The 23,810-nt window shown below is 40.2% G+C and overlaps 1 protein-coding gene across 7 annotated transcripts in view; it reads left to right on the top strand.

Annotated features, from left to right (window-relative positions):
• pclob (piccolo presynaptic cytomatrix protein b) overlaps window positions 1-23,810 on the top strand; it is a 62,421-nt gene that overhangs the window by 24,825 nt on the left and 13,786 nt on the right. For 3 of the 7 annotated variants that reach the window (XM_072385705.1, XM_072385706.1, XM_072385704.1), the window contains exons 16-26: window positions 2,910-3,752; window positions 4,306-11,152; window positions 11,616-13,180; window positions 13,270-13,535; window positions 13,913-14,741; window positions 15,790-16,831; window positions 18,468-18,536; window positions 18,867-18,893; window positions 20,092-20,180; window positions 20,326-20,401; window positions 20,509-20,634. In XM_072385705.1, the coding sequence (XP_072241806.1) occupies window positions 2,910-3,752; window positions 4,306-11,152; window positions 11,616-13,180; window positions 13,270-13,535; window positions 13,913-14,741; window positions 15,790-16,831; window positions 18,468-18,536; window positions 18,867-18,893; window positions 20,092-20,180; window positions 20,326-20,401; window positions 20,509-20,634 (11,779 nt within the window). The remainder of the gene's footprint in view (window positions 1-2,909; window positions 3,753-4,305; window positions 11,153-11,615; window positions 13,181-13,269; window positions 13,536-13,912; window positions 14,742-15,789; window positions 16,832-18,467; window positions 18,537-18,866; window positions 18,894-20,091; window positions 20,181-20,325; window positions 20,402-20,508; window positions 20,635-23,810) is intronic. The other 4 variants (XM_072385709.1, XM_072385710.1, XM_072385708.1 and 1 more) reach the window with 2 other exon arrangements.

Here is a 23,810-nt window from a genome sequence, read left to right as displayed (position 1 = left end):
ACAGAAACCAACAAACGGCGAGAGCAGGAGTTTGTTAACACTAATTTATTATTCTGAATAAACATAGTAGTGACATGATTTTGCTGGTTAGTATACATAAGCAACAGTGGCATGTTCCTTATTAGCTACATCCTGTAGACAAGGTGGAAGAGAACATGGAGAGGAAGCAAAAGGATGAGGGGAGACTTGATGGATGTTTAAGGTACAGGGTCTTTTAATGACAATAAGGGTAATATTGCGCATAATTTATGTTTTGATTCGGACTAGCTGAGTTTAAGATGAACTAGGTGCAATGTTTACCAGTGTCTGATAGAAAACTAAGATAAGATAAGACAAGACCTTTATTTGTCCCATAATAGGGGGACTAATAAACTACTTTGTCTTCCATAAGATGTACATTTTTATGTGGACCATGTTTCTTTGACTTTATAGGTAAGCATTGCTGAGGGTGAACTTGCTTCATATACCACCAAATTAAAGTATACAATTATAGTACATAAGTCTAGAAATCATACACTATGCTGATTAGGTAATATCACATTTCTAATTGAAACATAAGCGAGTGAGCAACAGTTTCTCTGTTTCAGTCAAAGTGGATGTGTTGGTGTCAGTTTTCAAACAATGTGTTACATTAGTTAAGACTTTATCCATCGAAGATTGTACATATGATATGATCTTAATTGAAAACCTGTTTATTATGAAAATATTTCACTGACTGAGCAGCTAATCATGCATTCCTCTATTGAGAGTTTGACCAAATTCTTTGATTACCAAATATCTCTATGTGTCTAAAGACAATGAGAAAGTCCATAAATTATTTCAGATGGGGAAATCTTGCCACTCTGACCAATAAGTACTTGATTTAGCATTCTCTTTGAATTTGGGAGTATGATCTTAACATGATACTGTGAAAATGTACGGCTTCTCTTTATGAAGAAAAATTAAATGTGCAGAATTGAACAGCAAAGCTATAAGAGCTGTCCTGGCTATGACAAAGGCAAGATGAGAGCATTTACTCAAAAGCACACTTTAATGTTTAGATTAATTATTAATTTATTCTTATAGTCACCTAATACATTATCTCATTGAAAAAGCTATCAAAACTTCATGGTATTCAAAAGGATATGTGTGTAGTAATCTCTCCTTCTGTGCTGTCTCAGAACGGCTCTTGCTGGCTCTGCAGAGGCAGGCGCATTGCTGTGATTTGGTCTGCTAGGTTGCTAGTACAGACACACTGCTTTATGTATTGACAGCCTTTGCTTTCCTCTCGTCTTTAACTGTCCATTGATTGTCCAACTTAGATGTGATAAAACATGCCATCAGAGGATTACATTTAAAAGTAGTAGCACTCCTTAGCAGATGCGATTAGCTCCTCTGCAAGGTAAGCATCTTTATTGCAGTCTTACAAGTGATGTAAGGTTTTTTGCATTAGCAATGCGATTTTGATGTAGACCACAAGCTTTTAGTTAGGATTATAACAATGATAAATGCTTAAGCGTGAATGTGGTGGTTTTTCAGGACAGATCGTGTGGACTGACAACTGAATTGATATAATTTGGGTGGAATTGACTGTTTTGTAACTACATTTTTTACTTTAATGGCTAAACTTTAATATTCAGTGGTAAAATTATAAAAGTATAAGTTCTTCTTCAGTATAACACATAGCATTACCTGACTGCCAGTTGGAACATGACATATTGTAGAATTGGGATTTTATGAAGAAATCAAATTTTTCTGTGTTTGAAAGCATATACTGTAGATAAAGAAACACTTCCCTGTTATTTGGTTTTAAACAAAACAGAGAGGAATGGAGAGACAGTAAAGTTCAATAAAGACAGTAAAGAGTTTGTAATTCATCTATCACATATGATCTCCACAATGTGACTTCTCACTAGTTTTATTAACCAGTCAGCAGTCATTACAATTTTCAGTGTGTGTTTTAAATCCCAGTTCAACACATGACTTGTGTCAAGACTATGCCTAAAAGAGGGATCAGTAGCCTACCAGAAAATAATTAAAACATGGTACCACTCTAAAATAAATGTTCTAAATGGAAATAAAAATGTATATGTTAGCAGTGTCCTATAACTTTGGCATATTCTCAGCAAATTATCATCGTGCTGTTTTTGAATATCTGCAAGTATGATGCATAATACTTTGCGACCTCTCAGAGTCAGGGCTTCACATATGCATGTCTACGTTCTAGTGTTTTTTTTAATGCATCTTTAGGGGAGACAGAGGTCGAAGTCAACAAAGATCTATTTTGTTATGCTCTGCATTTGTGATTCTTTGGTAAAAACATTCTTTTTTTTGTGTGTTGGTGGTGTTTTTCCTTTCTTTTTTTTTACGATTTTTTGTTGGCCCCCCACAGAATCCCATATATTCTGTGGTGTTGTTTCATGGTGTTATTTTGTACAAAATGAATGAGATAGTTCAAACTTGATCATGAATTAAATTTTACATGACTTCACTGAAATTAATACAAATGTTTGAGAACACTGCATCTACCAATACAGTTGGCATTAGCTTTGCAATCGTTAACAGCAGTGAAAATGTAACAGGCTTCAAAAACCACAGCTTTACATACTTATACATTCTTATAAGTATAATCTAAGTTGGTTTAATGGCATACCTTAATCCTTCAGTGGTCACATAAGTTAGGTTTGCTTTCCACAATAAGCTTCTTTTTTTATTATTCTTTGTAAAATGTCCCTCAATGCATAGTATTACTGTGCTCTAAAGAGGAATCTGAAAAACAGCGAGTAATATCATCTTCTTTACTTAGCATCAACATTTTCAAAATGTGCATGTGAAGCACACATAACTGTTTATGCCAGAAATGTGTCTATTATCAATATTTGTGTAATGTGTTTCATAATTTTATTTTGGTTTTGTGTCTTGGATCACAGGATGAATGGTTGTGTTTGAACTGCCAGACTCAACGAGCTTTGTCAGGACAGCTTGGAGACTCAGGAAAAATAACTCCACCTACAGTTGTGCCTGCCAAGCCAGAGATCCAGTCTACATCTGCAATCAAAATGGAAGAGCCCAAAACTGCACCCACAAAAGTAGAAACCACAATTGGAGCCACTGAACCTCAAATAACCAGGGCTACTCTTCCTTCCACACTAAGTGGACTTGATACAACACCCATGTCCACCACAGCAAAGGTTTCAACAGCTGCAGCAGAAAATCAGCCTTTGCCAGCATCTACAGCAGAACCCTTTATAGATGTTACAATGCAAAAGGCAGAAGTTGCACCAAAGGCTGAAGTGCCAAACAGCAAGGTTCCAAAGACTACAATCATAGAAACTAAAGACACGTTGGTAAAATTCCCTAAAGCTCAAGGATTCAAACCTGAACTTACAGAAACTGGAGGCAAAGCAGATGTATCAACAGCTTCATCTGTTTCAGTGGCTGAGGTTGCAGATGTACCCATACCCCTTATTGCTGCAGAGATTGCAGTGTCTGAAGTTGTTCGAGAGACTGAAACAAAGTCAGAACTCTCTGATCTTGAGAGTGTAATTGAAGAGGAACAGCCTGATGATCACATCAAACTGATAGAGCCAACAAAATCTTTGACACAAGTTGAGTTGCAACCAATGTCACAGGAACAGCAGCTCACAGTGGAAGCTGAACCAGACCTAGTAGCTGACCGCAAGGAACTGGCTGAAAGGACGATTGAAAAGATTACTTATATTGGCACATCTTCAGAGGCACAACCAGTATCTACAGAAACCATAATTCTAAAAGTAAGAATGGATCCATCTTTGTTGAAATATTTCAGTTTAACATGTTATGAGATCTCATTTATTTAGAACAAATAAGATACAATAGAGAACTATCACTAAAATATTATTGGCTATATGGTACTCTTACTGATTGAATATTGATATTATATTTTAACCATGTAAGCATCTAATTCCTTTCTGTTCATTGTTTCTCTATAAAACTGGAAAAAATTGTGCAACATAAGCAATATTTTCTCCAACAGTAGGGAATCCTGGGTTTGAAAAAAAGTTTTTACAAATATGATGCAATTTTATGTGTGTTCTATGGAACTATGCAACTTAAAGCCACAGTTTAAGTTTTAAGTCACTACTTTAGTCAAGAGGGACAGAACGTTTGCTTAGTGTATTTATGTGTTTTCTGCAATATACAATATACAACACTGCTTGAGAGGACTAATGTTTAGGTGAATCATGAATCTTCGAACTGCATTAGATCTAAGTGTTAGTTATTCTATATGGGAAATGCATCTACTAATATATATATATATATTTTTTTTTTTTGCTCATTTTATAGAATCAAGATGAAAACAATGACGATTCGGTGGAAAACGAAAAAGTCTCTTTACCTACAGAGCATGTTGAAACAGAAAAGGAAGTTGGCCCTGAAACAAGTAATCCCAAATTCAAAACAGAAGAGCATGATGAAGATCAACCTCAGATTATACCTGTACTACAAGAACTGAGTGAGGAACAGATGAGAGATGCAAGCAAGACTGCTATAAATAAAGATCCATCCATGCCAGTCAATGAGATTAAAGCTGAGAGAAGGCGTCTGAGTTTCCAAGCAATGGATGAGAGTAGTGAAAGTGAGCTCACGCCATCTCCTAAAATCCAAAGGAAGGTCCTAAAGGTTAGCGCTGTCTCATCCAGCAGTGAGGACATCAAAACAGAAAGTGCTGACTCTTCAATTGAAGATGATGAGTTCATCCGCAAGCAGATAATGGGAATGGGTGATGACGAGGAAATGTCCGTATCAGAAGATGAGAAAGAAAAGAATTTGACAAACGTACAAGTTATCAAGGAGGTTGAGTTTAATAATGATACTGTGACAGCCAAACCTATCTCAACAAAAGGTTACACAGATAATGAAGACAGTCAAGCCAGGACTGAACCCCTCCAAACAACTGTCACTGCAACTCCTCAAAGTGCTCCTGAAACAATTACCGGGACTACTTTAAAAAAAGCAGTTCCAGTCACGAGGCAGAGACAAAGCACAGATGAGGAAGTGGAAAGCATCACAGAATCCCTGTCAAAGGGTTCATCTAGTGTTCAGGCATCTAGCTTTACTCCAGGATCTTCACCTACGTCTGCCTCATCTCTAGAGGAGGACAGTGATAGCAGTCCCCATCACAGAAAAGTTAGTGGGGACAAACAACATCGCAAGAGTAAGCACAGACAGCCAACCAAGCCTCTCCCCACCATTGAAGATTCCTCTGAGGAAGAGAAGGGGAGGGCACATGGTCAACCACTGTCTCCAGATGGAGCTGCCTCCTCCATAGAAGATCTAAGAGGAGTCACTGTAACTGATGAAAGCCATAGAACATCTGGTTCTGATTATTCTGCCAGTATAGAATCAGAAGCAGAGAATAGGAGAGCTGTACAGATAGGACGTAAACCTTCACTAACAGTCATTCCATACACCCCTTCTGATCCATTTAAAGAAAAAGATGCTATGACAAAATCATTGAAGAGTGCTGAAGAAGCATATGAGGAAATTATTCTGAAGACACAAGCTATTCCAGGGGAGAGTCCACCTAATATTGAGCCACTCTATGGGGGAATGGCAATAGAGGATTATCTTTATGAATCTTTAGTTGAGGAGCCTGAGGCAAAATTAAGCGAATCTCAAGAGGAAGAACCCAAAAATGATACTGGTTCTCAATCTCTAATAAAACTCCGGTCCCCAGAGGAAGTTTATGAAGAGATGATGCAGAAAAAAAGAGAACTGATGATGATAGAGCAGGAATTTCAACAAGCCCAGACTGCCGTGGAATCTTCCTCTTCAGAGGCTTTGGTCCATGGCCCTCCCTCAGTTGCTGAGAGCTATGTGGTGACCATACCAACAGAAGATACAGAGATCATTGAACAAAGTGCTATGTCTCCTCCAACCATGGATACTTTAAGTGAATTGCCAGCAAAGAAAAAGAAGCGCCCAGCCCCTCCACGCCCCTCAGAACCCCCTAAGCGCACTGAGATAACTGTTGTTCCAAGCACTACCAGTGGATCTATAAGTTTTGTCAGGCCTATGATTCCTCAAGATCCTGCACTCAGAAAGGCATTGTTCCCCATACCAGACCTTAAGATTACCCAGTGTTCATCTGGCGAGGAAGACGATGACAGCCTTGCAGACGAGTATGCCATAGGTATTTCCTCTGACATCACCCCAAGTGATGACTCTGAAACCAAGGAAGATCTATCCATGAGCCCACCTTTGTCTGAGACCACTGAAATGGAGCCTATATGTGTGGTCTGTGAAATGCCAGATCCCAAACCAATTCCATCTCCAATATCGGCCCCAGAACTAACTACTACACCCTCTCCTGTATCACCAGTTTCCCCTCCTACTTCACCAGCTACTCCAGATTCCAGTTTGGCTTCTAACGCAACATCTTCATCCACATTTCAGGTCCAGACACCCCTTTCATCAGATTCAACCCCACTGTCAACACCAACACACCCAACTTCGTTGAAAGACCAGTCACTTCAAGATAACTCAGTGCCAATGCCTGCCGCAGTTGCAGCAGTTACATGTAGTGAAACTTTAATTCCTTGTCCAACTCCAACAACTGTTATAGTTACCGTCCCTGATGTGGTGTCTGATCCATCCAAATCGCAAACAACTGAGGTACTTCAAGTTAAGAGTTATACAGTGGAAAGCCCAACTCCACCCCAAGTAGACATATCTGTTACTGTACCTGTTGTGGTCCAAATGCCTGACTTGGTTTCATCTCCATCTCAGGTACCCATTAATATTTCAACTGTTTCACATGTCTCAACACCAAGCCCAGCGCCTGTAGTTGTCTCAGCTCAGCATACTTCCCAAGATAGAGCTCCACCTGTTGTAGCCTCAACTCCAGCTTCAGCCTCTGTCAGTCCAGTATCATGGCCTGGACCAGTTGTTGTCCAAATGCCTGACCTGGTTTCAGCTACAGCTCCAATCACTGCACAAACCCCACAACCAATCTCAGCCCTCATAACAACCCCTGCGCAAGCCAAAGCCAAAGTGGTACACTCAGTCCCTGTACAATCAGCCATTCCATCAGTTAGCCCTATGGTAGTCCCAACTGAGGCTCACACTGAACAGGTACCTCCACCAGCTCCAGCATCAACTACTGTTGTCAAAAAGAAGGTCCCACCTCCCCCTCCCCCCAGGTCTACTTCAGTATCATTACCCGAGACTACCACAGGAATACCTGTTGTAAAAAGTGTTCATGTCAGGCCAACTACATCAGCTACTGAAACCACAGTGGCTACCCAGCCAATGCAGTCAGTAGTCGTGGATATACAGCCGGGAATGGAAGAGATACAGCCAGGTAGCGCATCTGTACCTCAAGTAGTGACCCCAACCAGACAGGGTCATGTTGTCTTTATAGTGCCAAGTGTGGAACATCTATCTCTAATTGGCAAAACCACACAAGATATAGCCAGCATAGGACCAATAGCTGATTCTCATCACTATAGCAGTCAAATCACTACACATCCTGCTTTGAATATACCCCCTCTATCTCCTAAGGTTTCAGCAGTGCAAGACGTTTCAGCTCCACTACTTCCACCAAAACCCTCAGGGGCAATAAAAGTAATACAAAGTGTTGAAGTACCTCTTGCAGATTCAACACCGCTCCATTCTTCCACATTACCCAAACCATCAGTTTGTCCAAAGCCATCAGTACCCACTCCAAGCACAACTGCTGCTGCAATAGAAGCACCAGTTTCTGTCACAATGTCTGGTCCAAGTCAAACCACCAAGCCTCCCCCACCCATACCACCTAAGCCTATATCAATTCCAGCTGGACTGGTTTTCAGCCACAAGACAGGAGAGACTGTCAAGCCACCCCCTCCTCCTGTTGCACCCAAAGCAGCAACACTTCCTAGGATGAAAGAACCTCCAAACGCTCTGTCGCTCAGCCTGACACGACCTGTGGAGTCTAAGTTTGGCACAACATCTCCAAAGTCACCTGTGTCTCCAAGACATGCCAAATGCTTACAAACCTACGTAGTGATTACTCTTCCATCAGAGCCTGGCTCACCAACTGAGAGCATAACAGTCCAGGCACCTGTGAGGCGAGGGTCCATACCATCTTCAAAAGTTTCAGGAGTACGAACGACACCATCAGAGCAGAAAACACCTATGGAGGCCTTCTCAGCACAGGCTACAATTAGGAGAGCCTCTGTCCCCACTGTAAAACATCAACCTCCAATCCCTGTTGCTCCAATTGTGGCAACAGAGCAAGTCACATTCTCTGAGGAAGTAGATACCAATGTGGAAGCCAGGATAAACCCTGTACCGTTTGCTTTGCAACCATCATTTTCTGTAGCCGATATCATCACAGTGCCATCAGATCAGGACACTTCCATCCAAGTTCATACTGTACCTCTTCCAGTTAAAAAAACATATATGCAGCAGCAACAGTCAATAACTCAGCCACTGCCTGCTCCTGAAATGAAGTCAAAAGTGGTCACAGTGCCCGAAGAGACAAAGGTCCATATTAAACCACTAACAGTTCAAGCCATGGCTATAGAACAGTCTACACCAAATGTTCCTCAGAAACCAAGCATAGTCACAGAAGTCGGGACATCACTTCGAACAGGTTTGCCTGAACAAACTACCCTTCAGGCAAAGGCACCGGTGCAACTAGACACTCTGACAGAGGTTATTGCTATACCACTGGAGCCTGAAGTAGCACTCGATGCTGTTGTCATCCAAGGTAGACCAACTACAGTAATCTCCACTGTTGTTGATCCAAACATTTCATCACAAATGTTACAGGAAGAACAGGATGTACTCACTCAAGTCATTGTCACAGAAGCAGCTCTGATAACACCAACAGTACCAGGAAACAGTGAGGAAATTGCAGCTCCAGGGCCACTCACAATGTCTGAAGCAGTGATTCACTCTCAAGTACAAGAATTGCCTCCAAGTTTTAACAACACTTCCCCATTTTCTGAATTTACATTACCACCACAAACTGCTAAGTCTTTAGAAAATCTGCCTATAATGACAGAAGAGCTACTGACACAACAGCCAAATCTTGTGAGTGATGTTATGGCCCACCCTACACTGGCTGAATTTTCCACAAATGTTATTACAATTGACACTGGTGTTAGAATACCAGAAGTAGCAGTGGCATCTCCAGTTCCAGTTCCTGATCCTGTAAATGTGGTAGCTGAGGTTACATCAACACCTGTAGTACCTGAGGTAATGACACTACCTACAGTTGCTGAGACAATACCTATTACTACTGCTGAAGAAATACCAACTTTTGTGATGGAAGTTCAACAAATTACAACACACCCAGATGCACCTCCTGTTGCTTATATTCCACAGGACTATATGGCAACTACATCTTCAATGATACCACAGCCAATGATGCCACTGGGGTTCATAGCATTACAGCCTGGGTGTGAAACACCAGCAAGTATCGTAACTAAGGACACTGATGTCAGTAAAGCCTCAATACCATCATCAGAAATACAGCCTCTGGCAATGACAGGGATGTCAGTTATTACAACTGAGGAGAATACCTGTAGCAGAAAGATGTCCCTGTCATCCATGACACAGCCACCATACCCCGCAATTGATATATTTACCTATCCAAAAGACTATGAAAAGCCCACACAAGTGGTTACAACAGAGGCCTTTTCAACAAGGAGGCAATCCATAACCATGCAGCAAGCAATACCATTTGCACAAGCAGTAAATGTACCAGATGAAGAAGATATTCATGTGGATAGTAATGCTGCTCACGTCCCCTACAGGAGTGGCTCTACTCCTTCAACAGAATATGGACCACAGGTATTGACATATTCATCAGAATATGACCATCCTCTGGAGATTATAACTACTGAAGCATATACCAGGAGAACCTCAATCCCAACTGCCCAGGACATTCCACAGGGTGTAACTGTGGCTCCGGTCACCATCACTAAAATTCAACAAGAGTCCATAGAGAGCCAAGAAATAAGAGGACCAGAAAAAGTGGTCTCTAGTATGAGTCACATGTATTCATCTTCAATTTCCACCTCAGGCCAACCCCCTGAAAGCCTGCCTAGCTTGGTCACTCAGGTGGTCACCACTGAGGTGCAGAGGACCACTGTTTCTGTTGTCCATGAAAGACTTCCACAGGTCCCTCCACCGAGTGTAGCAGTCACTATACAACCAGACTTAGCAAAAGTACAAAGTGTGCCGAAACAAAATGGCAGGATAATCTATCCTGGGGATGTTATTGATTTACGAACTATCAAGTCTGACATAAAGATGACTGAGCAAGGCATGGACCTCACTCCTCCTGAGTCATGTCGACAGTCTTTTTCGAGTGACTTTAGTGGACGTCCAATCACTGCAGTGCAGCCTGAGATAGTAAATCTAAGTGCAGAGATCACCCCTACAACAACATTGTCTGTTGTCACTGATAGCATCACAATAGTTACATGCACAGCCACCATTGCTTCATATAACAATACTCCAGCAGAGAAACCACTTGATTTGCAGGGCCCTGTTACATCATTGCCTCTCCCTCTCACCACATACAAACCATTTGAACCACTAGCACAAATTGTTTATAGACCTGTGAAGGCCCCACCCATAGTCAGTCCATCTACAGATCAAGACATACCCATTAATCTTTCCTTTGAGGCTCTTCTTTCCTCTGGAGGAAACCAGTCAATAACTTCAGCCCCTGCAATTTTCAGCAATGGAGGTTCAATTGTTTCTCTAGAGACCACAGGAGCCATGGACTTGTCAAACTACAGACCAGTGAGGGCTATGGTAACTTTATCTGGTACAAGCCCAGGGGTTGTGACCACTGTTCTAGAGGATGATGGAATTCCAGTGGACCTTACAGCTGGTAGAAGGAGCGTATGCTGTGATGTAATATACAAGCTTCCGTTTACGGGAAGCTGCAGGACACAGCCTCCAGTTACAACCCAGCCCGAAAACCATTTTAGCTACAGAGATGGTCACTATCAATATGATAATACTGGACTGTGCGGTATCAAAGGAACTACTGGAATAAAAGCATCAGCGTCTGAGACCAATCTTACAGAGGCTGGGTTGTCCTCATATGATCTCAAGAATGACTATGACTACTTCAGTGGATCTTCAGATAGTGCTATAGACCTTACTGCTGCAAAACTTTCTGCTGGTGAGTATGGGAATCTTTCTGCATGTTTCAAGTATTTTCTTTTTACATGATGAGCATGTGCTTTGTGGGCTTGCATTTTATTGCGTTAAGAGATTGTAACTCAATAAAATGCTTTTAAGTATTATTTATCTTATTTTCTTTCATTTATTGTTTTAGTTCAATGCTGGCTGACTGATGAGAATGTTTCTTAATTGTTCAGTTTGTTTTGCTGTTTAATATGCATGATTTTTTTAGATAATAACAACTTTTTTTTCTTTCACACAGATGCATGTGTGTGCCTGCGTGTACTTCCTCAATATTTTGGTTTTGCATCTTGCTAGCCAAAGTAACTGCAGATGTGCATGTACAGTGGAACTTCAAATTGATTTTTTTTTTCAAATCATATAATATACAGTTTCAATTTTCCTAAAATGATAAGCTACTTGATGAAGTAAAATCTACACCTTTGGACTTATTGTGGCAGGTGAAGCACTAGACTACACTAGCAAAGCTACCAGAGTCTCTCCTGCGATGATTACTGCTCCATACTCCAAAGTCCCTGCTGCTGGATTTGGTGTAAATAGTGCACTAAGAACTTCAGAAGGAGTGGTTTATTCCTCTGTTGCTACACCAGTTCCATCCTCGTATCCAATTACAACTCAGCCAGGCTCCATCTTTAGCACTACCTTAACACCTACATCAGCAGTCCAGGACCAGTCCTTACCACATCCATATGGTTTCATTCCTGCTACAGACTCAGGACAGATCATTACTTTTGAGACAGGGCTACCTAAAGAGCTTCTACCTACGGCTTTGGCTGACATCATAACAGGCTACCCAGACATGTACTCAGACACCACCCTCGAAGCCATTGCTGCCTCGCTGGATGCCCTAGCTTCTTCCCCAATGTTCCCTGGCTTAGACAATACCAAGATGGCCCAGTACCAGATGGAGAGGGAGTTTCTAGAGCTAGAGAAGCTAAAGCAGCTATGTCTTGCTGAGGAGTTGGAGTGGGAAAGACAAGAAATCCAGCGTTACAGAGAACAGGAGCAGCTTATGGTCCAAAGGGAGCTTGAAGAACTTCAAGCTCTGAAACAGCAGCTTCTCCTCCAGCAAGAAGAGGAGTATCATGCCCACATGGTGGCCCAGCAGGAGACCTATGCTCAGCAGAAGGAGCAGTTGCAGCAAATCCAGCAACTCCAACTGCAACTCCAGCGGCAGTTAGATGAGCACTATGGTACCACTGGTACAACAGGAAACCTATTAGATGCAAAATATGCAGGAGTAGGAGACAGTGGCCAGTATTGGCCTGTCAAGGATGAATCTACACCTCCATCTACAGGCGTTCATGTAGAAGAAAGTTATGATCAACTTAACGTTATAAAGCTTCAAGCTGATCAAGACATTGGGAAAAAAATACTTGACAGTGGAGTGCAGACAGATGATGAAGACTCAGCAGAGAAACAGTATGTGGGAAGGAGAAAGAAGAATAAAAGGAATATTGATAGCTCAGCTCAAACTGATGATGAGGACCAAGAAGAGTGGGACGCTCCCACCAAAGCTCGGCGGCGTTCTCGAAAGCACAGCAGTGATGGGAAACATGCCTCTAAGGTTTCTAGCATTGCCATTCAGACAGTTGCAGAGATATCTGTCCAGACTGACCACTCTGGAACTATCAAACGGCCCAATGTCCAAATGGACACAAAGGTAGAAATCATCAAACATATATCAGCTCCTGAAAACTCTCAAAGAAGTGGCAGTCTGAGCTGTCAGACAGACTTAGATAGGAGGCATACACCCATTGAAGTGGGCTACAGCACACACCTAACAGCAGACATCCCCTCTAAGTCTAAAGTTCTCTACACCCCAGTGTCTCCCTTATCGCCTGAAAAATCATATGGAGGGCAGAGAATGCTAACTGCTGATCCAACCAGATTTTCCTCTGGCCCTCGGATATTAAAGGCTGGTCAGAAGTCTCTGTCTGATCCTAAACCCCTTAGTCCTTCCACAGAAGACAGGATGGGTGGATACTATGCAGACAGCTATTCTGTAAGTCTTTGACAGTCAAAAAATACTAGATCATTCGTAATCAATATCCAATCACTAAAATACATGTAAAATGTTTTTATATGTTTAAGGGCCGAGGCTCTTCCACTGGTGCAGGTAAGAAAGTAAAGCGAACATTGCCAGACCCCCCTCCTGAGGATGACTCTCTGACAGGAAGGTCAGGCTACAGCACCAACTCTGCTCGTCGCCGTCTTGCCCGGAGTACAACAATGGCCCGGGCAAAGATTCTGCAGGATATTGACAAGGAGCTCGATCTGGTGGAGAGAGAATCCTCTAAACTTCGCAAGAAACAAGCTGAGCTAGATGAAGAAGAAAAGGAGATAGACGCGAAGCTACGGTGAGATGCTACACATTTAACAATGATATAATTCACTAAATGTCACAGGATCTCCCTTTTTTTCTTTGTATTCATGCCTTGTGACATTATTCCATTACCCAATGATAATAGTAGACAATGTAGAAAATTTAACTGATACAATTGCATTCTTCCATCTCATGTCATCATCATCTTATTTTCATCTGCATGATTTCCTTCCCACCATGATAGCTTATGGGCTAAAAGACTACCTTGACAACATTCAGTGAGACCTCTCCACTCTTATACATAGTAAAAGGTACAAATGTGTGAGAAACTGGAACATTATTTGCGTCTTTGGAAGGTATGTTAAGAGAGCTGTTAATCCCTAAATTGTACTACATTTTTTGCTGCTCTAGGTATCTGGAGATGGGTATAAACCGCCGCAAGGAGGTCTTGTTAAAGGAGAGAGAGAAGAGAGAGAGAGCCTATCTTCAGGGGGTGGCAGAGGAGAGAGACTACATGTCAGACAGTGAGGTTGGCAACATCAGAGACACCAGAGGCGATGGCCTTGAGAGGCCACGGACAGCCCCACAGTCAGAATTTGATCAATTCATCCCTCCTCAAACAGAGGCTGATTCCCAGTACAATACGCTAACCAGTCCCTACTCTCACTATGCTCAGTATGTTCCTCAGACCCAAACCACCAGCCACTACACCCAACAAAACCTATATCAGCAGCAGTCTCTTTACCATCAACAGGTGTCTCCTTATCCAACACTATCCCTCTCCCATGCCCAGGCACAGCCTAGTAGCTACCAACATGCACTTCTCCTGCAGCAAGAAAAGCAGCGACAAACCACCCTGTCTGATTTAGAGCCTAAAATTACCACCAACTATGAGGTAATACGCAACCAACCTCTGCTAATAGTGCCAACCTCCACAGAAAGTGGCTATGGGGTGGCTCACTTGGGGGGCAAGTACAGCAACTTAGACTTGAGAGTAGGTCTAGAGGAGAGGAGCATGGCCTCCAGTCCCATGTCCAGCATTTCAGCTGATTCCTTCTATGCTGATATAGATCACCACAATGCCAGGAACTATGTGCTGATAGAAGACATAGGTGAGCTCACCAAGGCCTCAACAGGGCTTAGCAGTACTGGCTTGGGTTCTGGATTCAACCTGCCTGATAAAGAGATATCCAAGGCAGACAGACTACTCAGAGCAGCAGACGTCAGGCGCACTGCAGAGGTAAATCCCGTACTGTTATGTCATCCTCTAGTGTTTACCATCTTCATACATTAATGCATATGGAAACTATTACAATTACACTTTTTTGTTCATTAGGCTCTGTGTTCCAACACATTTAATTGGGAATTAAATAATAGAAACAACGTGTCAAAGTATGTTAATTAGTTATTTGTTGCTAAAATGTCATAGCTTTAATCTTGGAACTCAAAGTGTTCTTGGGGTCTTTAAATGTGAAAGTCAAAACAGACCCTCTTAGAGTCTAGCCATGAAGTTTGATCACTGACATGATAGTTTTTACTGACTATTTCATTGTAAATGGGTTTTTTTTCACTTTACAAAAAAGATTGTGTTCACTCATATGACTTAACCCGTTGTATAACATCTATTTTGTCAGTTTCCCTAACTCTCTTTGATGTTTTAAATGTACTCAACGGTTATTTAACTGTTCTCTGTAATAATTCTTGATTTGGGGCGTATGTCTTATTATCTTTTTCAATTGCAAATTTGATTCCCCATATTGTGAAACTTCTCCACCCTTATTTGAATATATCTGAGCTCTCAGCCAGAGCTGATCACTTTTGCGTATAAAAAAAAAAGATCCTGACTCAATAAGATGTAAGCCCAAAAACATGCATATCATATAAAAAGAAAACACTTCAAACTAAAAGATTCCCATAAAGAAAAATTTGTATGCAGGTTTCCAGTTGCAATTAACCTTATGCAGATTGGGTCCTGTGTTCTTTGCTATGTTATTGTCAATCGTAATAAAAATCCAGCAGCTTCTAAAGTGATTATTCTTTTTTACCCTTTGTATTTATCAATTAACAATATTTAGTCAGATCAGTTACTCTGTAAGAAAATTCTCATACAAACACTACTTGCAAAAAGCGAATACCAAAAATTTTTAGAATTTCTCTGTCTATGTACGTCATTGATGTCACTGACTTGCATGTAATATGAATAAAAAATAATGTGTGATTGTGAAAGTGGAATTCACATTACCTTTTGAAAAACAGTAAACATGCATTGTACTATTTCCCTGTCTTAGGTGGCGGAATTTTTAGGCTCATCTCGTTATGGTAAAGGAGAAGATGACACTATGGAAGAACCTTATGAGTTGAAGCTACTGAAACAGCAAATCAAGCAAGAGTTCAGGCGAGGAACGGAAGGACTAGAACATTTAACAGGCCTGGGACTTCCCCAGTATCTCCCCAGTGATAGCAGTTTTCGCCACTTCCCAAAAGGAGAGAAATATAGCATTGGGAGGCTCACTCTTGAAAAACAGGCTGCAAAGCAACTACCAGCAGCTATGCTTTATCAGAAACAGATTAAAAACAAAAAGGCCCTAATTGACCCAAAGGCCATAACTAAATTTTCCCCAATTCAAGAGAGTAGAGACCTTGAACCTGAATTTGGAAGCTACATGGGATCTGGGGCCTCCTCTGTCTCCAGTCTGGCAGCCAGGGCTAGGCTACTTCAGGATGAAATTACATTTGGATTAAGGAAAAATTTATCTGAACAGCAAAAATATTTGGGCTCCTCCCTTGGGGCCAGTCTCTCTGGTTCTCTTAATCTTGGACAATCTCTTGGTCTTGGATCCACTATTAGGGCCACTGCTCATGATGATGGCACCTACCCTAGTGGCACCCGTTCCCGTCCCTCTTCTCGCCCCTCCTCCCGCCCCTCTTCTGTCTATGGCTTGGATTTGTCCATCAAAAGGGACCTGTCCAGTTCCTCACTCAGACTCAAAACAGAAGGGGAGGTCCTGGATGCAGCATTTGCCCCCGGAGTCGCCAGAGCAAAGCCCACCAGTCTACCTATCAGCCAAAGCCGGGGGCGAATCCCCATTGTGGCTCAGAACTCTGAGGAGGAAAGCCCCCTGAGCCCAGTGGGGCAGCCTATGGGGATGGCTAGAGCCTCTGCTGGTCCCCTCCCTCCCATTTCTGCTGACTCCAGGGACCAATTTGGATCAAGCCATTCCCTTCCAGAAGTACAGCAACATATGAGGGAGGAATCTCGGACACATGGCTATGATCGAGACATTGCATTCATCATGGATGACCTGCAAGGCGCCATGTCTGACAGCGAAGGTAAATGGAGCCTGAGACTGTTGCAGAAATTCGACTGTCCAGACCTGCTTGTCATGCATGCTAATCCAGAGTGGTCTTATTGACGTTGTGTATTAACTGGTTCTTTCTCAATTATTAGTGCCCTAGATAATTATTGTTGGTTTTTCCTTGCTATATTTCCCTCTGTCACGGTAAATGTTACAATAGATGTTTGCATGCCCTTTCTTTTTCTATTTTATATCTAAATCGTCAATACATAATACTCTTGGGCTGAGTTTATGTATGTCACTAATAGTTTCTATCCACATTTGTTCTGTAACTTCATAGCATGCTTACTTTATTTTACAACTGCTTTATTTCTTCATGGTTAACAAATCATCCTTACACTCAAAACTCCACACATTATGGCTGAGTAGATACAGTGCAAACAGTATTCTGCAGTCTACACATGGCACATTCAGTGACGACATATATCACAACTTTAAAGAGAAAGAAAGAAACATAAGAAGGACAATATCAGATAATGTTAGTTACAAGATTAAGCTGTGTGTAATGAAATATGTTGTGAAGGTCCTGAAATATTGAATATATTGCATGATTACATGACACAAATTGTAGTAGTACAATCAAATATTTTCTCATTGTGTCATATGCAATGTGTCCCATAAGCATCCATCATAAAACCTATCATTTACAGATGTATAGAAAATATTTGGTTGGGTGATAGCATTTAAATAGTTGCTGACAGAACATCTGGAAACTTTCTTACCTGAAGGTATAACAAGAAAAGCTCAGGGACACCTATTCTCATTCACATGTACACGCACAATCTTCAGAGGAAAGTAGAGAAATGTAGCTCAGTGTCTTAGAAAGACATAGATTTGCTTTTCTAAGGTACTCACTGCTCAATCATGGTGATATATATATTCATTCTACATGATCAAAGCTTTCAAATTGCATTGCTACTTTTCTCCAACCCGTGGCAAAGTTAGTGACACGCCAGTGTAGGGCAATCCAAAATGCAGGTCGACTTCTGCAGGTCAGCAGGCCATGCTGTAATGGAATGACTTTCTCTCATGGACTTCCATGCTGTTTTGTGTACTTTAGCATTATGGTCTCGTGTCTCATTTGTGTTAAATTAACTGTTTATCTTTGTTTGTATAATCTTTGATTTTCTATTTGTGTCTGATTTTGCATCCTTGCATGTTGTGTAATACATGTTTTCCATTTCCACAATAATAAAATTGATATTTTTGGCTTGTTTGCTGTTGTTGGATGTCTCATTGCAGTGTGAGATGTCCCCTTGAGTTTAACATAAAATATATTCACCATCTCAATTCAATAAATGTAGGACTGATAGTGTTCCATTAGATAAGGTGAATCCTAGGTAAAAATTACATTTTATGTTCAGCATATTTTGGTTGAATTAAAATAATTACGTTATTACAAAAAGGCATGTGCAAAACAAATTGTTTGCACTATGTTTTAGAGGGTGTAATGTCTTCTACATTTATTGTCAGGCATGTTAGTAACAGAAACAAGTGCCTTTCCCAACTTTCTGAGCCATATACAAAGGATCAGTGTAAAGAAATTCTTTTAAAAAAAGGTAATACTTGTCCTGACGCCACATTACAGTGTCCATTTGCCTTGATTACAGCACTAAGTGAGTCCATGCTGGCTTTGAACAGAGATGATGCCAGAATCTTTCATGAAAGTATCAGACACGGTAGAGTATCTTACAGTACTAGTTAAGCTTATTAAATTCCTATCAAATTACTATGGCTCAGTTTTGCAAGAAGTCATGTGGCTTTATTCCTCCAAAATGCTTTTTATGTGTTTTGATAATGCCTGTGCTTAAATTTGTCTGTCAGAATAATAATGTCATAGCCTACTTGCAGTAATTTCAAGCATGCATGTTATGGACTATTGCTTTCAGTGCATGGCTAAAGTGTACTCACTATAGATCTAGTGTTAGCGTACTTTCTATAGTTTGTGAAAAACAAATGAACATATGTTGAACGTATTTCTGAAAAAAGCATATAACTCTGTACCCCAGCTGGAGGCCCAAACTGGAATATAGAAGGTGAGACTGCATTCCTTCATGTAGTTGCATAGAGACTGTACGCCTCCATGCCGCACATCATGATTCTGAACGGTCCACTTCTCTGGCTGATTCTGTAAACATACCAGACTCATTCTTGAATGAACCACATCTCAGTAGTGTACAATACATACCATTTAGCATATCTCTAGTAGCTGACATGTTAGTCCCATTCTGGAATGAAACATAGTGGATTCAGTTATACATCATTCAGCAATGTTTGCTCTGTGGTTCTGTAAGCATATCAGACCCATTTCAAATATTCATGTTCATGCAAAGAAAATAAATCATGCGTATATTGTGGATAAGTGTTATCACAAAAAAAAAAAAAAATGTCAATAGTGCTATTCACTGCTTTTTACTTCAAGACATGCAACTGTCCATTTCCAGTCGTCATTACTGGTGCACCTTCTTTTTAAAGGATCTCTGATCATACTGTACAAAGACATTTGGCAGATGTGTAGATTCAAATAGTTTTTTCCCAAATATATTTTGAAAGTTTTCTTTAGCTGCACAACAGTGATTGTAAAATATATTAAACCTACATGTGTTTAAAAGGTATCTGACATCAATGTGATGAGTATTGTTGGAATTTGCAGTATGTTGCATTTACAAGTATGAGGATTTTTTTAACATACAACAGAAACACTTCACTAATACATGAATCTTCATTCTTTGCTTGGTGGCTAGAGTGAAATGTACCAAAGTCAACATGGTGTAAAAGCTTACCTTTTAAACACTGTTTTTGGAAAATCTTTGTTACTAGTAATGGAACAAAACACACAATAGTAATAGGACAACTTCAGTTATCAGCATTTGTACTTCAAAAACAAGAAATTGTGGACAAATGAAAGAATTAAAAAACTTACAAAAGTACAAACAACCAAAAACTTGTATTCATATAAGGACACATGCATGGTATATAAGGTATGCTAAAAATGATGTTTTCAATGCTGCAAACTGGAACTTTAGTCATCCTCCGTTTACATAGTTATACTTTGGTCAAACAGATGTTATGGATAGGGTGGGGCAGAGTTTATATTTGTGTGCTTTTACATATCTTGTGAGGATAGATCAGAGATCTTCCTGCATTTTAGCAAATGGGGGTATATGTGCAAAACAGTTTTCCAAACTGTGTTTGTGTGTGCATGACCATTAATAACTCCTTCTTCTTGTCTAGCCTACCACCTGCGGAGGGAGGACACAGACTGGTTTGATAAGCCAAGAGAAGGGCATCCTCAAAGCGGACACATGTCAAATCGTAGACAGGTGTGATCCAAGCAAAGAACTTTGACCTTCAATCTTTATTTACTCTGTGTTACCTTCTTTAATTTTTTCAATATGAGAACCTTTTATGTCATCAGTGAATAAACCTGCTCTGTTCATGCTCTAAATTCCATGAAATTTCCCTCAGATGAATCTGGCCCCTTATGCCTTCCCTCATACTCGTATCAAGCTTAAGAGAGACATGACAGACCCCAGCGTCTCAGGTAGAACACAAACACAGAACACACAGACATTGTAAAAAAGACTAGGGACAAAAGTTTTCCTAATTTTGATATATCTAATTAGAACTTTTATGCTCATTTTGCCACAGGCAATGGACTTGGGATCCGTGTTGTGGGTGGAAAGGAAATTCCAGGAAGCCGCCGAGAGATTGGAGCCTACATTGCGAACGTTAACCCTGGTGGGGTGGCAGAACAAACGGGAAAAGTTGTTGAGGGTAAGAGGAGAATAAAGGACAACTTTAGGCCCTTAGGAGCCTAGCATTACAGTAAAGGAGAATATGACACTCCTTTACCATAATGACGAGTTAAAGAGCAAAAGCCCCAGCAGAATAGCATATTAGTATCAAGTTTTGCATGGCCTATGTATACACTCTGCAAGTGTTTAGTGCATGTTCTTAACATGTAGAAGTTTGGTTTAAGAGGGTAACCAAAATCTAGAGTAGTTTGTGATCATTTTGGTGGTTTTCAAACATATCTCAAAGAATAACTTGAAAGAAAACCCAAAAGAACATACTCCAGCACAACCAGTCATCATGATGAAGAGAATACCATCCATTGCAGAAAATGGCTGATGATGAGCCAGTGATGCACTTGGCCTCTACATATCCCTTTCTCTGGCAAAGCTGTTAGTAGCATGACAAAGATCTCAAAGTGGGCACAATATAAAAAATCTTACAGAAAGGAGTAGGTGAATAATTTGGACCCGAAGGCCATCTAAAGCTGATGATAGCAAAGATTACTGCAAATTTTGCAAAACAGACATATGGGCACACTTGAGATTTGGACCTTGCCAAAACCAAGAAACACGTAATGTCATGCCAGCCCACAGCTAAGCCTTATACAGTAAGTAAAGCTAACATAACAGTCATTTGTGATGACCTGAAGCAAAGTGAACTCTGGACAAAATGGATGGACATTAGCTACATTCTCTCCTGCACAACAGCTGTAGGGATGTTTGACTCATCCTTGTAAGAAGCATCTCACACATACAGACTACGATTGTCAGAGTCAAAGTTGGTTTTCAGCTTTGTTCTGTATAAGTTTGTTCAAGGTGATATGACAGGTTTGGATTCCATTAACACATCTTCCTTTCAGAAAATATATGAAGTATGAATTAAACATTTCTTTGTAATTAAGCAGTTATTTCAGATTTCTTAGCATAAAATAATCTACACTAAAAGTGTCCTTTTGTTAGTGTTGAATGAGTGCTTGTGAATGGAAGAGCATATGAGAAGACTGTACTTTCATTCTGCTTTCTCATGACAAGTTATCAATGATTGGAGTTGCTGGTGTTGTGGAGGGCAACACTGTATGGCAACAATGACTTTGAACTGGTGATGAAGGACTGCGGTCAGGTCAGCCTTCACTCTGTTTTGTTGGGACATTACGGTATACACGATTAAGAACAGTTTTGCATGATGCCTCTTGGTGGTATTTCATGTTTGGCTTGTAATCTTCACAATGAAAAATTTTATAAATAGTAATAAGATAAAACAATACATTTTGTAATTCTCAAAATACTCGGGAATCGTGATTTCAGTTTTCAAAATGAAGGGTAAATTTTCCTGTATCAGATTATTCTTTAAGTGTTGTTTCCACATCCTAATTTTACTTCAAAGTACACATCCTCAAACTCAATCAAAATAATTTGTCTCAGTTTGCTGATATATTTCAAAATTAAACGTAAATGTATAGGTTCTCCTTCCGAGTATACCAGCTCTGGGAATCAGGTTTTGTAGTACCAATTATAAGCCACTTTAAATGTCTGATATTTCCTATATTCTAGATATATTCACATTCATATTGAAAAAAATTTCCACATACCAACATAATTTCAAACAGATCTTCTCAGAGAGATTCATAAAAAAAATACCCAAAAACTGATATGTTTCAAAATTAAACCTTCAACAAACCGTCTAATACTGTCTACATTTTTTTCATATTCTGAGAAGCTTCAATAAAAGCTGCCTGTTTCCACAGGCCAATGGATTAAGAGTAGACCTCCTGTAAGACACCCCCTAAAATTGTTACCCTAATTTGGTGTTGTATTTCAAAATCAAGTCCCATGAAACCTTTATTAATTTCTGTAATATCTTCATTTTCATATACTTATTAAACAAAAACTCTCTGTTTCCACAGACAAATTTTACTTTAGATTAAAAGCAGACCCCCTCAGACAAATCCTCAAAAAGTTTTATTCCAATATGGTGTCACAGCCACAGCTGTGACGCCTGGTTCTTAACTCACCTGTGTTCCATCTTCCTTTGATTGCCCCGTTAGTTTAAATATCTGGTCTTCTCTGCCATTCTTCGCTCGTGTGTTAATGTATTTGTTGCCTGTTTGATTCACAACCTGGATCCTGACCTTTAGTGTTTTTGTGGATTATTTTCAGTTCTTGGATTACCTTGGTTTTTTGTTCCGGTCCTGCTGGCCGACTTCCCTACTCACCAGGACAGGTTTTTCCTCTGTGTGAGATTTATCCAATAAACTTTTGTTTGAACTAAGAGTTCTTGTTTCTCCTGACTCTGTGACCGCACCAGGGCCCGCACTTCGTTAGGGTGTGACATATGGTGTTACATTAAAGCCACAAAAAATTAAAGCCACTAAAAGTTGTCTAACATTACATACATCTTCTCCAATTTCAGATTAATATGATTAGAAAACTTCCTGTTTTCCATTGACAATAGCAGATTGCCTCAGAGAGACCCCCGAAACGTGTCACCTCAATCAAGCCTTACTTTAAAAACTGCTCTTAAACATGAATACCATAACCTTGCACACATGCACAACAAAATAGAGTTAGGCTGGCTTGACCCCAATGGTGAAAGCTCAGAAAACAAACCACAAACATCATTGTTATCATTAGCTAATAAGCTAACAAACTATATGTAAAAGATGCTAATTATACATTACAAATTACAAAGGTATTTATATTTCCTATATGGTTCCTACTTGATTCACTGAATATCAATGGACATGTAACAGCTGTTGTAGCCTTAAAGTGCTGTTATGTCATGTCTTATTGTTGTGCACTTCACATACTAAAAGAAAACTCATCCTCCGCATCAGTGGGCTGAGTTAGTAATTAACTAAAATTAGCACCATTATAAACACCCAAATTCACAACAGCAAGCACAGCAAAATGAACACACTGGGAATGTCCCAAAAATCCTGATTCAATTATTACTCAAAACAGGTAGAAGTTACAAATAAGAGAGAGAAGAGCCAGAAAATTGGTAGCAATTTGGGTGAAGGGTACTTTTATCATAAGATTATTTTTCTCTACAAGCTATGGGGTCTACCTTATGTTTGTTTAATTTTGGATGTATTCAGTTTTTGTTTGTTTAATTTTTGGGAGGGTTTGTATAAAATATGGTGGCCATTGATCCAT

The sequence above is a fragment of the Leuresthes tenuis genome, unplaced genomic scaffold (assembly GCF_036924035.1).
Source record: "Leuresthes tenuis unplaced genomic scaffold, fLeuTen1.0.hap1 SCAF_5, whole genome shotgun sequence".
Taxonomy (NCBI): domain Eukaryota; kingdom Metazoa; phylum Chordata; class Actinopteri; order Atheriniformes; family Atherinopsidae; genus Leuresthes; species Leuresthes tenuis.
The sequence above is the reverse complement of the archived record's forward strand: the minus strand, read 5'-3'. Positions and strand labels throughout refer to the sequence as shown.